Source organism: Sardina pilchardus, chromosome 2 (genome assembly GCF_963854185.1).
Source record: "Sardina pilchardus chromosome 2, fSarPil1.1, whole genome shotgun sequence".
NCBI classification, from domain to species: domain Eukaryota; kingdom Metazoa; phylum Chordata; class Actinopteri; order Clupeiformes; family Clupeidae; genus Sardina; species Sardina pilchardus.
In genome coordinates, this window is record NC_084995.1 from 1844229 (window position 1) to 1859764 (window position 15536).

The 15536-nt window shown below is 47.3% G+C and overlaps 1 protein-coding gene across 1 annotated transcript; it reads left to right on the forward strand.

Moving 5' to 3' along the window:
* Positions 1 to 2557: 2557 nt before the first annotated feature.
* Positions 2558 to 13055, forward strand: chrnb5a (cholinergic receptor, nicotinic, beta 5a). The gene is made up of 8 exons (XM_062553231.1): positions 2558 to 2684; positions 2989 to 3260; positions 9162 to 9307; positions 9645 to 9689; positions 9802 to 9911; positions 11131 to 12106; positions 12227 to 12369; positions 12809 to 13055. Exons 2-8 carry the CDS (start codon positions 3200 to 3202, stop codon positions 12825 to 12827), a joined length of 1500 nt encoding a protein of 499 aa, XP_062409215.1. The 5' UTR covers positions 2558 to 2684; positions 2989 to 3199; the 3' UTR covers positions 12828 to 13055.
* Positions 13056 to 15536: the final 2481 nt, after the last annotated feature.

Here is a 15536-nt window from a genome sequence, read left to right on the forward strand (position 1 = left end):
AGCAACAAAGAAGCTTCTGTCTGATTTGAGCCTATTAATTCCTGTGAATCCAACCCTCTTGTCTAATATGCCGTGATCAACAGTGTAGAAAAGATTTAATGAGAACTGTGCAAATAAGATCATTATTTAAAAATCATTTGTTTGAAAGAGATCTGATATTCAGAACTGTAAATGTAGAAGTAATATGTTCTGCTAGAGAATTCAGAGGTTGTTTTAGTACTTGCAGGAGATTTGACTGGTTTACCCAGTAAGCTAAATGCACTCAATATCCGAAATCTTCTATTTCTAGTCAACACAGGATAGAGAACGCCATCGGCATACTGGGTCCCAGCTTGTTCTCAAAACTACTGTCAGAAAGAAATGTGCTGTGTGTGTGTGTGTGCGTGTGTGTGTGTGTGTGTGTGTGTGTGTGAGAGAGAGAGAGAGAGAGAGAGAGAGAGAGAGAGAGAGTAAAGTGAATGAGCGTTTGTGTGCGAGACACAGACTCAAACAAAAGAGAATATTAAATAAATAAATGTGATAGTGATATCATGAAGGCACATGGAAAGAGTGAAACTGTCCAAAACTTAACAATTGATAATTGATCTCCTCTATTCTCCAGGCCCCAGTGGATTGTGACCCAATACTGAACCCCTGGCCCTTTGGATGTTTGTGTGTGTGTGTGTGTGTGTGTGTGTGTGTGTGTGTGTGTGTGTGTGTGTGTGTGTGTGTGTGTGTGTGTGTGTTTAAAACAGTGGTGTGTTCCAGTCAGAAAGGTAATGCATCACAGTCAGCACTTTGGCCACTCTGGTGCATTTCTCCCCTGGTGGCTTTATGGTGGCTGTGGATCTTGTTTAGTGCTCCAGTGGAGGGGCGGATCAGAGGCGCTGAGGGCAGGCGGCGGAGGGAGACTTATGGGCCGACAGGACGGGATGGAGCCACAGATGGAACCATACAGGCCCAGTTCAATGGTGATATCTGCACAATTTTGCCCCAAATTGAAAGTTTGCTTGTGGACCCCAAATCATCCTTTGACATAGGGGACATGTTTATGGCCACCAAGAGCCCCACTCGTCTGTTTGTGGTGTGATCCAGTGCATGGCCCTGCCTTCACTGCCATTTCTCCTCATATCTCCCAACCATTAACACCAGAAAGATTGCATCTAATGTCCAAGAGGAACCAAGCTAATTCATGGCTAAAGAGGAGAGGAGTTTTAGTGATGGAGCACATTTCAAAACAAACAGATTATGATGTACATTTTAAACATATGTAATAAACACAAGTGAATTTGAAACTGCTCTTACATTATTGCTGGGTGCATGTTAGGGCTCTACTTTTCCAACCCAGTTTCGTTTTTGTTTTTCATCTGTTTTTTGTCTGTTTCATCATTTCTGTGTGAAATGATGAAACGATGAGCATGTTTACCAAACTGTTCACAGGCGCATTCAACTACTCAGCTGCACATGGAGGCCCTTCCCTGCGTGTCGTGTCGTGTTTATTGAGCATATGGGATGACTCTGTGCACAGTCTGTCACATACAGAGGACTGCAGAGAGACTTGAGGACATAGTGACAACTAGAACGACCCCTTCCTGCATGTGGTCTAGGCCTGAACAATGGGCTCATCATTATGAAAACCATTATCTAGTAATATGATGTGCGTGTGTGTGTGTGTGTGTGTGTGTGTGTGTGTGTGTGTGTGTGTGTGTGTGTGTGTGTGTGTGTGTGTGTGTGTGTGTGTGTGTGTGTGTGTGTGTGTGTGTGTGTGTGTGTGTGTGTGTGTGTGAGAGAGAGAGAGAGAGAGAGAGAAATGAGAGACAGACAGATAAAGAGAGAGAGAAAGTTTGTGTGTGTGTGTGTGTGTGTGTGTGTGTGTCTATGCGCAATATGTAAGTGTCGTGCCACTCTTGACTATGAGCTCAGGTACATGGGTCTGCTCTTAGGCTTAGTGGCACAGTCCTATTTCTCCACACACACCTCAGTGGTTTTTAATTATACACAACTCTAGCGTTGCACCTAAAGCGGAGCACTCACAGTCACACACATGTACCACTCACACACATTGACAACGCCAATACACACACTACAGGCTACACAACACATCTACACGTATGCAACACACTATTCCATATGGAACACCTGATCTTGATTAACATATAGATAGGGTGAAGATACTTTTGCTCCTAAATGACTAAATATTCCTGTCAGAACCAGTTTGTAATAGTTCTTGCTGATGCCAACAGAGACAGAGTAGTTATAATATGACTATTAATGAAATGTTAAAGACATAGATAAATATGCTGTAAATGAGTGTTATTTAAGTATTTTCCAAACAGATGCAAATGTTTGTCTGTAAATGCGTATTAGCATTCATTTAAATCCTTGAGCGTAAAATAAATCAGCGCACTAGCACTCGTACATTATTGTCACTCTCACTTGAGCAGACAATGTAAACTCTGAGGATGCTTTTTGTGTGCCTCTCAAGCACTTAGTCTGCGTTTGTGTCACGTGCCCTCCAGTGCGGTACTCTAGCAAAGCGGCACGGTTTGCGCGCGCAGGCGGACAGCTTGGACTATTCCGAATCTCACGAATATAAAACAAAAAATAGTGCTTGTGATAAACGGTATTTTGAGCTTTAACAAGTTACATGATATAGGCCGTCCCATTTTGGAGTTGTGGCACAATCGTGTGGAGTCTTCCATCCGGTGAGAGAACGTCTGTATTCTGAAAAGTTTGTTTGCCGCTTTCGCATGTAGGCTACTGTTCGGCCCTTTAATATATTCTGAGACTGTGTATTATTTGCAATATTAGTTTTTGCGTACTCGTGTATATTTGAGTATAAGGGCTTGAGATGGATGGGGTTTGCTCCTAATGTCAACTCATCTGCCTAGAGGCGTAAGGATTTCACTGAAACGGCAAGTCTGCAGCAAGTGATCAGACAAGCAATTGGACGCCCATGGCATGTTTTTGTGCGTATGAATGACTTCCTTCTTCTGTTGCCATACTAAGTACATACAGTCGGACCAGTTATACGAGGACGGACGAACGCTTCATGCAGGCAGCACGCATCCTCAAGCCGGACGTGAGCACCCCCAGTTTCGTGCCCGCACGACAAAGGCAATTTTGTGCGCTCCGAGTTGGGACCTCATCCATATTGATCTCCCTGTGCGCGAGTGACTTTGGAGGGTGCCTCTCGGAAGGAAAACTCCAGGAGTAGGGAATGAAAGCGCCAGCACTGTTCTCGCTGTCTCTCCTCTCTCTCCTCTCTCTCTTCCTGTCAAGTAAGTGCACACAGTGATCTATGTCAAATGTGCTCTTTTTATTATTTTGACAATTGACAGGGAGGGTGTTAGAAGATTAAAGTTTTTTTTTGCATGGCTATAATGTATTTTACCTTTAATTGTTGCAATGTAATGAATCTTCAGTCAGAATAGAGATTGTTCTATTTGGAGATTCCCAAGAGAGTTGCTTTGTGCACCAAAACATCCCACAGGCTCTCATCTGTTAAGTCAGCAGAGGCCTGTGTGTGTGTGTGTGTGTGTGTGTGTGTGTGTGTGTGTGTGTGTGTGTGTGTGTGTGTGTGTGTGTGTGTGTGTGTGTGTGTGTGTGTGTGTGTGTGTGTGTGTGTGTGTGTGTGTGTGTGTGCATGCATGGAGGGTACCTCAGGTTTGAAGTATTATAAGGGGAATGAGATGCCCTCTTGGAGAGCAGAGAGCACTTTTTATTTACCATGGGCAATGCTCTGAATCTTTGCTTTGGGAGAAAACATATTTTCCCATTGTGATACCGGATATATTCTGTGAGTAGTTGAACACACACACACAGTGAGTTGTACTCCTCTCCTAGCACTACTACAGACAATGGCACTCATTGATGCACTTATTGTGGTTTTTAATTTGTTGTTAGAACATACTCACACTCACACACACACACACACACACACACACACACACACACACACACACACACACACACACACACACACACACACACACACACACACCACACCACACCACACCACACCACACCACACCACACCACACCACATCACACACATTCTCAGAGAGAGATGCATGACAGAGGTCAGTGGGGTGCTTTGATAGGTGTGTTGTGTTATTAAAGCCTTTTTCTTGTTCCTGAGGCTCAGCTCTGAGGACTCATGTGGTGGAATTCTAAATAATTAACTGGCTGGAGTGCACCTGTGTGTTCTCCTGACTCAATTCCCTGGCATATGTATGTATGTATGTATGTATGTGTATGTATGTGTGCGTGTGTGTGTGTGTGTGTGTGTGGGAGTGAGAGAGAGAGAGAGAGAGAGAGAGAGAGAGAGATAGAATGAGTGAGTGTCCCCACCATATTCTGTCTCTATTTCCCTCTCACTCTGAGATTGCGTGCCACTCTCTGTCCCTGTGTGAGAGATGCAGCTTCATGAATTGTTTACCTCAGGTAAAGTTCTATTTGAGTTGTATGTCACATTAATGTCTCATTAGTACCGTATATGCTGTACATTATGTGCATGCCAATGCCACTTGGCCTGCTCATGAGCGGTGCCATGTAGTCCCCTGCTCCCCGGGAGGCGTGGTCTCTGTGTGTCCTTAATGGGAGCCGCTCATCTCCCTGGCTTGCCTTATTGCTCAGGACGCTCTCAGTGCAGGACTCATTTGGGCTTTGCATAGGATATCACATGGTCTGTGTAATCTAGGACAAAGAGATTCAGTAATGAGAGCAATGTACTGCTGCCATTATTAATACACTGCCTTGGAGCAATGGAGAGGGATGGGGGAGAACTTAACCCTTCATGAAGTTCACTAACAGTTTACACACACACACACACACACACACACACACACACACACACACACACACACGCACACACACATGCACACACGCACGCACGTACACATTCGCACACACACACACACACACACACACACACACACACACACACACACACACACACACACACACACACACACACACACACACACACACACACACACTAGCAAAAGAAAATTACCAAGTCATGACATGTTTTACAGTAATTAAAAACCGTACTAAACCAGGAAATATATCATGCATATAGCTTGTTTGGGCTTTGTAGCAGACCAGTCCAGTTGAGCTGTTCCATGTGCTTAACTGCAATGCATCTCCCAGTCCTGCGGCCCATACCTTATCTCCCTGTCCCAGGGCCCATACCTTATCTCCCTGTCCCAGGGCCCATACCGTATCTCCTGTTAAAGCCCCATTTGGCCACATGAACCTGGGCTGCAGGTAAGCGCTCCAGCTTGGGGAGGGCCAGTGGATGGTCATGCTGCGCTCTCTGGCCTCAGCCTGTCACCGCGCTCTGACCTGAGCACTCTCCCTCTCTGTGGCCACAGGACACCTGGCAGTCCAGTGTCCGTTACGTAACACCTGGGCATAATACCTGACTGCTGAGCACCGTGACAATAACAGCAGGGCCACTGGTGGAGGCACTACCAGAGAATAAGAATCAGAACAGAAGTAGAAACTCCATCAAGTCTGGTCAGTCCTCTGCATGTGAAGAGGACACAGCCCCAACAGGCTGTCTGCTTGTGAATGTCAGTGGAGTAGGAGTGGATAGATGTAGGTCAGTGTGAGCAGGGTGTGTGGAGTGGACACTCTGGCTACAGTGGTCAGTGTGAGCAGGGTGTGTGGAGTGGACACTCTGGCTACAGTGGTCAGTGTGAGCAGGGTGTGTGGAGTGGACACTCTGGCTACAGTGGTCAGTGTGAGCAGGGTGTGTGGAGTGGACACTCTGGCTACAGTGGTCAGTGTGAGCAGGGTGTGTGGAGTGGACACTCTGGCTACAGTGGTCAGTGTGAGCAGGCTGTGTGGAGTGGACACTCTGGCTACAGTGGACTGGAGAGGGATGGTGTGAAGAGTGCCCATGGTGCCAGATGGCCCTGGAACATGAATTGAAGAGAGAGGCACCTAATACTGTGTGTCAGCCAAGGGCACCAAATGAACCTGATGGTGTGAGAGGGTGTCCAGGCCAGATGGCCCCGACCTCCACTAGTGACATCAACACTCCAACAGTTCAAGGACGCCTGGATTAGACAATTTGTGGTATTAAAGATGCAACACACACAAGTAAATACACACATACAGTTTGTCCAGGGAAGTAGTGAAGCTAGACATACATGATTAAAATGGGCTTTTGTTGACTGTTTTTGTAAAATGAAAGAATGAAAAATGTATATATGTGCACATTTATATTTTGTCTCACTCATGGCTGCAGTGCCTTTCAGTCCTGCTCTGATTCACGGTTCACTTTTTAGTTGATGTGGGACGCAGGGCAGTTGTTTTGTCAGTTGTTTAGCCATGCTTTTATTGGGCCACAGTATGCTGTGCTGACAATACTTTAGCGAATATTGCAGCGTGGGCTTTGGCCCATAGTTCCACGCATATTTCTGTTTAAATTTTAACCAGTCCTTAAAAGCAGGGCTGGGAGGTGGCTAACCTTGCACCTGAGCGCAGTCATGCAGGTCATCTAATTGAACAGGAGGCAGGCTCAGGTCAGTCTGAAAGGCCACCGCTGCTCACATATCTGCTCACATTCAGCTGCTTTCGCATTTCCCTGCGACTCACATAAGCCATCAGTGAGTGGATCAGTGGGTTTAGACAATAACACAAAATGGCCCTTCCAGCAGTAAGCCTACGGCTACACAAGTTATCAGCAAAACAGATTTTGGACCAAATGCAAAATAATTAAAAGGGAAAAAAAACTCGAAACACACAGATGTGTGTGTGTTTTGGTCTGCCCTGGGAGATGTTAGGGAGAGCAGAGCCTGCATGTTTGACCCTTGACCTTGTGAACTCACGCTAAATGAGAGGGAGTGAGAGCTGGGGTGATGCTGTGTTGCCGTGCCAACCTTCTGAATTAGATGGGGGTCCTAAATGATGGGATGCTGCTGGAGGGAGGCGACTAGTCAGCGGAACACACATTACAGCACCATGAGACAGGAGAGAGACAAACACTACAGACACAAGTATGCCAGAGCAGACAGCCAGCTGAAGCCTGAGGGGTGTGTGTGAGTGTGTGTGTGTGTGTGTGTGTGTGTGTGTGTGTGCGTGTGTGTGTGTGTACATGCATGTGCTATTGTGTGTGTGTGTGTGTGTGTAGTATGTGTGTGTCTTTTGTGTGGCAGGGCAGCAGAGTGTGTCTGAGCTGCAAGGCAGAAGGGCTAAAATAAGCACCTGTCTGTGTGAGGAACAGTTGAGTGTGTATCAGCGGTACGTGTCTGTCTGCGATGAACTGATCAGAGCATACACATGCCTGAGGGAGGAGGCATCACAAGTGACTAACGCAGAGGGAACTGTGTGTGTGTTCATTTGTGTGTGTGTACTGTGTGTGTGTGTGTTTGTGTGTATGTCTGTGTGTTCTCATACATATCAGGGAGATGGAGTGTGACAGTCTGTTGGATCCATGACAATGGGTAGGTGTGTTTCAGAGGAGGTTAGAGCAGATAAGGATTATTCAGTCTCTCTCTCTCTCACACACACACGCACGCACGCACGCACGCACGCACGCACGCACGCACGCACACACACACACACAAATAAGGACTGAATGGTGATAAAACGTGGTTCTAAATGTATGCCAATTTGAGTCTCAGTGCCTCAGTGGCATTTTGCAGCCTTAGAAAACACTCTCCAGCACACAGCACAGCACAACACACAGCACAGCACAACACAACACAAGTCATTGTCACACAACACAACACAGCACAGCACAGCACAATATAACACAGCACAGCACAGCATCAACCCAGAGCCTTCGCTGGGCACGCTGGACACACTTGAGCCTTCTGGTCTCAACGAAGAATTGAGCCTGTCGTGTTTCCTGTAATACTATTCTAGGTTAATATAGGACTTTTAGCCATCGACTCTCTTACAAATAAAATAAGATAGACTGAATAGTAGTTTTTTTAACAACTGGCGAGTCTGCTCATCTTCATGAATTGTCTAGTCCTTTTATTTTGTTTCTCTTGTTGGTTCATTTAGTTATTGTCTCATTGTAAAGTTTATGTGTAAAAAAGTTTACTTTTATTATCATTATTTTTTTGTTTTGTTTTGGCTAACGTACTTATTGAGTGCAGCCCTTGGAGGGAGGCCCAAGATTGCCACGCCTTCTACACCTGATTGTGATTCTGTTTTCACATAACGGGCACTCCTGTCCATGCTATGCAAGGACTCTGAGGAAGATGCATGAAGCATCGAAACGTTAGTCCCTTTGTGCACCTTAATTAAAATCCAGTTTATAGGTCATCTGTGCTGCTTCGAGTCTTTACTTTTAGTATATCTACACGGCCCCTTCTCTCGTCTGATGCACCAGATGTAATGCTGCAGAAGTGCGGTGGATCTACTCTTTTGTGACATCAACCCAGAGCACTTTTAGGGGTCTGATATTCACCAGGATACACACGCTCTCCACTTTGTGATCTATCTGGAAAACATGTGCATGCTTTAAAAATATAGTAGTTTCATTGCTGACATATAATATTATGACACCTCTGGAGTCATACACTGTAATCCCCTAGAGAGGATGTTGGTTGAGCTGAATTCAGGCTTAAGCCAGTGTACTTACAGTGTAGTATGTGTGAATGAAAACTGATGATTCAGTGGATATGTGGTCCCTCTGTCCAGCCCTGAACAAATCTGTGAAGAATATCTGACCAAATTGGAACAACAAAGTAACAGTTTTTTCAGCAAGTATTTGTGTTTGTTTTGCGTTTGTGCTAAGGGTAAGAGAAAGAGTCAAGGGGGAGAGAAGAAGTGAGCTGTAACTTTATTGTAAAATGAGTTTGCCTTTTCTGGGAAAAACTGCCCTTCGACTAAGAGGGTGATGAAATATCCAGTGGCACACACCTTTACACTCCCTCTCATGCTCCCCCCACACCCCCACACACACATGCACACTCTCTCTTTCCTCTTGTGAAGGAATAGGTATCAGTGTGCTCATTTATTTATGTAATAAAACCCTTTTCTTGTCATTTGAAGGAATTATTGATGCTGTGCTATTCCTGTTGCTCTTGTGATTCTCTGGGCTTGGGTGTGGGGTGTGGGGTGTGGGCTGTGGGCTGCTGTGCGGGCAGGTCATAGGCCGTGTCCTGCGCTAATAAGAGGTGATGAGGTGTGATGGTGTGACCTCCTGCCCTCAGGCTCCTGGGCGGCCGACTCCGAGGAGAGGCTGGTGGACTACCTGCTGGGCCCCGAGCGCTACAACAAGCTCATCCGGCCGGCCGTCAACAAGAGCCAGCAGGTCACCATCGGCATCAAGGTGTCCTTGGCCCAGCTCATCAGCGTGGTCAGTAGCACTCACGTCATCAAGGACGCACAATCTAAACACACAAATACAGTATATATATATATGATGTACAGTGTGGTCAGTAACTCTCACGTTATCAAGGACGTACATGCAATACAGTGTATATATATTATGCAGTGTGGTGGACTAAGAAATGTATGGTCCTGGAATAGAGTCTCTGGTGTGTTTGATACTCTGTCTTTGTCACCACTATGCAATACTATGATTTTAGTATACTGCAGCAGTTTGGCACAAAAGGACGACAGACTTTATAGTGCAGGCAAAGACTCCATTTAGTGGCCATGTCCACGTAATCAGTACTGATTTTGTGTTACAGAATGAGAGGGAACAGATTATGACCACTAATGTTTGGCTCTCACAGGTATGTTTGTTATTTACTAGCAAAATTAAGCCATGAATGTGTGTGAACAATTGAATGCTATTCTTAATGTTGTTGGTGTATGAGAGGGATGCATCATCTCTGCCTTTTACAGGAGTGGAATGACTACAGACTTATGTGGGATCCGGATGAGTATGAGGGAATTAAAAAACTACGAATCCCATCTCAGCTCATCTGGCTTCCTGATATTGTTCTCTACAACAAGTAAGAGCTAGAAGTCATTTTAGACGTTTTAATCAAATACATTACTGTGTCCCATGGCAAACGAGCCTAACTGACAATGATTGGGGACAATGTGTTTGAACAACATTTGAATTTGAACAACATTTTCACAACATCACGACTGGGATGCAACGCTGCAAATAGGCGGCACCTTATTGAATCAAATTTGCAGATGTTTGAAACCAAATGTCTCCAGTCTTATCTAACATACTGCCACAGATTGTACATCACGGACCACAAACTAGGAGGCGGATTTTGACACACAGTAAACAAATGTCACACTACATCTGTTAATCTTCTCCCTCCCCTGTTTCCACTGAGCAACACAATGAGCCCAAATGTGGTGATGGCGTGTTCCATGGCTCAGCACTCATCAGGCAGCCGCAGCCGCAGCAGCTCAAACTAGGCCAGAGGAAACGCTGTCAGCCACATTTTGTTTGCAATAAGGTCAATTTTATGCATTCATCCTCCTCCCAAATAAAGCAAGTGCACCAAAAGGATCTGCTTTGGATTTATGTGACTGCCACACAACACACACAAGCATTCTGAGGGGGGGGTTTGATCACTAAGTGGATAAACGTAGATTATGAAGAAGGTTTTGTGCATGTGCTAATTTGATTTGCCTGTTTTTCAGGCAGATGAAAGTGTGAAATCGCCTGCTAAAATAAGCCTTGTGTTTCTATGGTGATTTTAATTGAAAAGTGTGTGAATAGGGTTTGAGGGGGCTGGATTAGAAGACAGGGTTAATTAATGAATATTAATCAGCACACAGCACTTTCATGGGGGCGTCTGACACGCTTCTTCTCTCTGAGAGCAGAAGAAAGGGGAGGCGATGAGACTGGGGGGCTTCCCTGAGACCCCAGTTTGAGCTCTAGCCTCAGGACTCACTTGGATTAGTCCTGCTCTCACTCACTCACTCTGCTCTGCTCAGCTCTGCTCTGTCTACTCTCCCCTGCTGCCCCTCCTCACACGTATCGATTGGGCATAGAGGGCGTCAGTGCTGAGGCCCTACAGTACGTGACAGAATGTTTGAAGATGGACTTCTTCAACTCTTAAGTTACCCCTGACAGCAGTCAAATGAAAATGATAAGAATGAAAAAATGCTTCTTCAACTCTTAAGTTAGCCCTGAAAGCAGTCAAATGAATGTCATAAGAATGAAAAAGTTGATAATATGACTTTGCTGCGTTTTCTCTCTTTAAGTGCCGATGGTGTGTATGAGGTGTCCTACTACAGCAACGCTTTGGTTGCCAACACAGGCGACATCTTCTGGCTGCCCCCTGCCATCTACAAGAGTGCCTGTGCCATCGAGGTGAAGGACTTCCCCTTTGACCAGCAGAACTGCACCATGAAGTTCCGCTCGTGGACGTACGACCACACCGAGCTGGACCTGGTGCTCACCTCGGACTTTGCCAGCCGCGACGACTACATGCCCAGCGGCGAGTGGGACATCGTCTCGCTGCCCGGCCGCAAGAACGAGGACCCCAACGACATCACCTACCTGGACGTCACCTACGACTTTGTCATCAAGCGCAAGCCGCTCTTCTACACCATCAACCTGATCATCCCCTGCGTGCTCATCACCTCGCTGGCCATCCTGGTCTTCTACCTGCCGTCGGACTGCGGCGAGAAGATGACCCTGTGCATCTCCGTGCTGCTGGCGCTCACCGTCTTCCTGCTGCTGATCTCCAAGATCGTGCCGCCCACCTCTCTGGCCGTGCCGCTGATCGGCAAGTACCTGATGTTCACCATGGTGCTGGTGACCTTCTCCATCGTGACCAGCGTGTGCGTGCTCAACGTGCACCACCGCTCGCCCAGCACGCACCGCATGCCCGACTGGGTCAAGCGCGTCTTCCTGCACCGGCTGCCCGTCTTCCTGTTCATGCGCCGGCCCGGCAGCTCCAACGTGCGCGAGAGGTTCCGCCGGCGGCACCAGAGGAAGTCCTTCTCCGCCGCGCCGTCCGAGGGCCGCTCCTCGCGCCAGACCGAGGTGGACACTCTGTACCTGGGCGACGAGCCGGGCGGACTGGTGGGGGGCCGCTGGTGCCTGGGGGAGCTGCCCGAGGGCTCCGAGGTCAGACAGAGGGTCAGGGTGAAGCGAGACGTGGCCGTGGACGAGGCCATCGAGGGCGTCAGGTTCATCGCCGAACACATGAAGATGGAAGATGATGATGAAGGGGTGTGTAGGAATCACTTCATAGAATACACAGTGAATTGCTTTGTCCCAGGGTACAGTTGGATGGTAAAATGAGTGGATGGTGATTTTGTGTGTGTGTGTGTGTGTGTGTGTGCTATGCAGATCATAGAAGACTGGAAGTACGTAGCCATGGTGATTGATCGTCTCTTCCTCTGGATCTTCATCCTTGTGTGCGTGACCGGAACCCTCGGCCTCTTCGTCCAGCCACTGTTCCAGAGCTATAACACCCCAGTAGCAGAGGATGAGTGAGCGTGCGGATTCACACTCACACACACACGTACACTTACACTCACACACACACACACACACACACAAACACACACACACACACACACACATTGTAAAATGTATTTAAGATCAGACAAGACACAGCAGGGAATTGAAGCTTTATTCTGATTACCAATCAAAACCCTGACCAGGGAAGCATGATCAGAGCACTCCAAAGTACAGTAACATACAGGTGTATAGTAGTGCAGACAGGTAGTCTATACCATCATATCACTTTGGGATAGAACTAACCCTATAACATGCAGTACACATGCACACAGTTCTGTGCCACTCTGATCTACAGAGCTGGTACACTCACATATAGCGTGCCGTGTAAACGCAGCCTTGTGATATAATGAGCAGATGTCAGGGGATGCTCTGTCTAACCTGTTGTTTGTGTGGCTGCTTTTGTTTCAGGTATTCAGGAGATTTCTGAGCGCTCAGACAGACGGCAGGCAGGCAGACCCTCATCACCCCATCAGCAGTCCTTAGAGAGCACCGTCATCATCCAGCCTGTCACTCAAATGCTCCAGCAATTACACACACACACACACACACACACAACTGCACATGGAACATAGCTGAAACACACAACCCTAACCCTATTTGACCCCAGTGACTCAGGATATTGCAAACACTGATGCATACACAAGACCAAATACTGTAGCAGCATCTTCCCATATCAGCTTTGTAGATGCGAATTGACAATAAACTTTCCTTACTTGATCTTTTAAACAGGATGTGGAGTGTTTTGTTTTGATGATAGTGTGACCTTTCTTCTCCGCAAACACACATGCACACACACACGCGCACACACACACACACACACACACACACACACACACACACACACACACACACACACACACACACACACACACACACTACCACATGTATATTCCCATGCATGTAAACAGGGAGGAGAGGTGATGAGTGCTGAGAGTGGTCTGGTTAACAGCAGAGCTGGGCACATACTGTAGACCAGGACAGCAGAGCAGAGCAGAGCGGAGCGGAGCGGGAACAGACACACAGCCATTACAGCGTGAGAAACTCCAAGTCTGGGAGGAGCCATCTGTTTGGTCTGAGCTGGAGACTGGAAATAGAGCAGCAGGAAAATAGCCGGCCGCTCACACACACACACACACACACACACATACACACACACATACCCTCTGACACACACGCCGTCTCCGCGTCACAGGGTGCAGTGCAGACTCAGAGAGACTAAAACACTCGCATGACGTGAATGTGTATGTTTGGAGATGTATGGACATGGCTGCTCTGTCTGAGAGCCTTCATTATATGTAGACATTTCAGATGCCTTCCCACAGTCTGCCTCTATTTTCAACACATTTACAGACAGACATGTTGGCTGAGAAAACTCATTTAATAAAAGACATGAATGCACATGCACATTTTTCTCACAGGAGCCACATTGGGGGTCAGACTCCCGCGCTCTGCAGGATATTGATCAGACCCTCTGATACTGATCTGTGCCAGAGTCCAGCTCCCAAGCCATGCACTGACCCTCTACATGAGTGCTGCTCCCCACTCATATGGCCTGCCTGTGTCTGAGTGCACTGGTAAGTAAGAGGTAAGGCTTCGATGAACAAGAGAAGGATCAACCGTGCAGAGCTGAGTTCAGCAGTCCAAGAGATGTGTAGTTGAGCTGGGGAGCTACGTCTCAGCTGCTGAGCTGGATTGGTGGAGTGAGCGTGGAGCTGGCCGTGTAGTGAGATGTTTATACGCCTGAGCTGCAGCGTGGAGTCCCCACTGGCCTGATGTGCTGACTGGGCTGTGGCCATGGTGCACTCACACACACACACACACACACACACACACACACACACACACACACACACACACACACTCACACACACACACACACACACACACACACACACACACACACACACACACACACACACACACACACACACACACACACACACACACACACACACACACACACGCACTCAGAGTGCTTTTTACACAAGATGTTTGGGAGGAGAGCTGCAGTGGCTCCTCACCATGTGTGTTCTGCCTGTATCCACTCAGCTGGCTCTCTCCTCTCCAGCACTCATCACTATTGCCCTCGTGCCTGCTCCACCCCCTGCCTCTCTGCCTGTCTTCCCTGCTCACTCCGTTTCCCATGATTCTTGCTCTCGTAAACTTCCTCCCTCATCCCGTGCGATCGATCTTCTGTCTGGTTCCCGTCGCTGTCCTCCCTCCAGCACCAACACAACCCTTCATGAGCCCACAAATCTCACACGCGCCCATCACACACACATCACATAACACAAACCAGTCACACACACACACACATCACACACACATCACAGAACACAAACCAGTCACACACACACACACACATCACACACAAACTAGTCACACACACATCACATAACACAAACCAGTCACACACACACACATCACACACAAACTAGTCACACAGACATCACAGAACACAAACCAGTCACACACATCACACAATACAAACCAGTCGCATGTGCCTATGCTCTCACGCACATGCTGATCGAACCTCTCTCTCTTTCTCTCTCTCTTTCTCTCTCTCTCTCTCTCTCTCTCTCTCTCTCTCTCTCACACACACACACACACACACACACACACACACACACACACACACACACACACACACAGGCCAGCTGATGCTTTGGGACAGGCGGTGGTCAGACAGGCTATGGTGCGTGTGTGCTTCAGCCTCAGAGTGAGTGATTGGGGTGACCAGCCCAGGCCAGTAGTAATGGCACTGACTGAATTAGATTGTGTTCACTGTCTCCTTACATCACGTCTGAGCAGGGACTACTCACGCCACGCACACACACACGCGTCTCTCCCATGTGAATAATGTCATAAGTTGTTTGAATCTGAGATTATAGTTGTATTTCGGCATAATTCATATCTCTTGATATTTTCAGTTGGAGAGTTTAGGGGCTGGAATGGCTGCTGTAGATAAGACAGGTCACAGACGGGGACACAATTGATCTGGAAACGCTGCAGCTCTCTGTAGCCCTTTAGAGCTTTAGAGAAGTGGAGCTCACTCTCTCTCTCTCTTTAATGTGGAGCTCCACGTCTGTCTCTCTCTCTTTAATGTGGAGCTCCACGTCTGTCTCCCTCTCTCCTG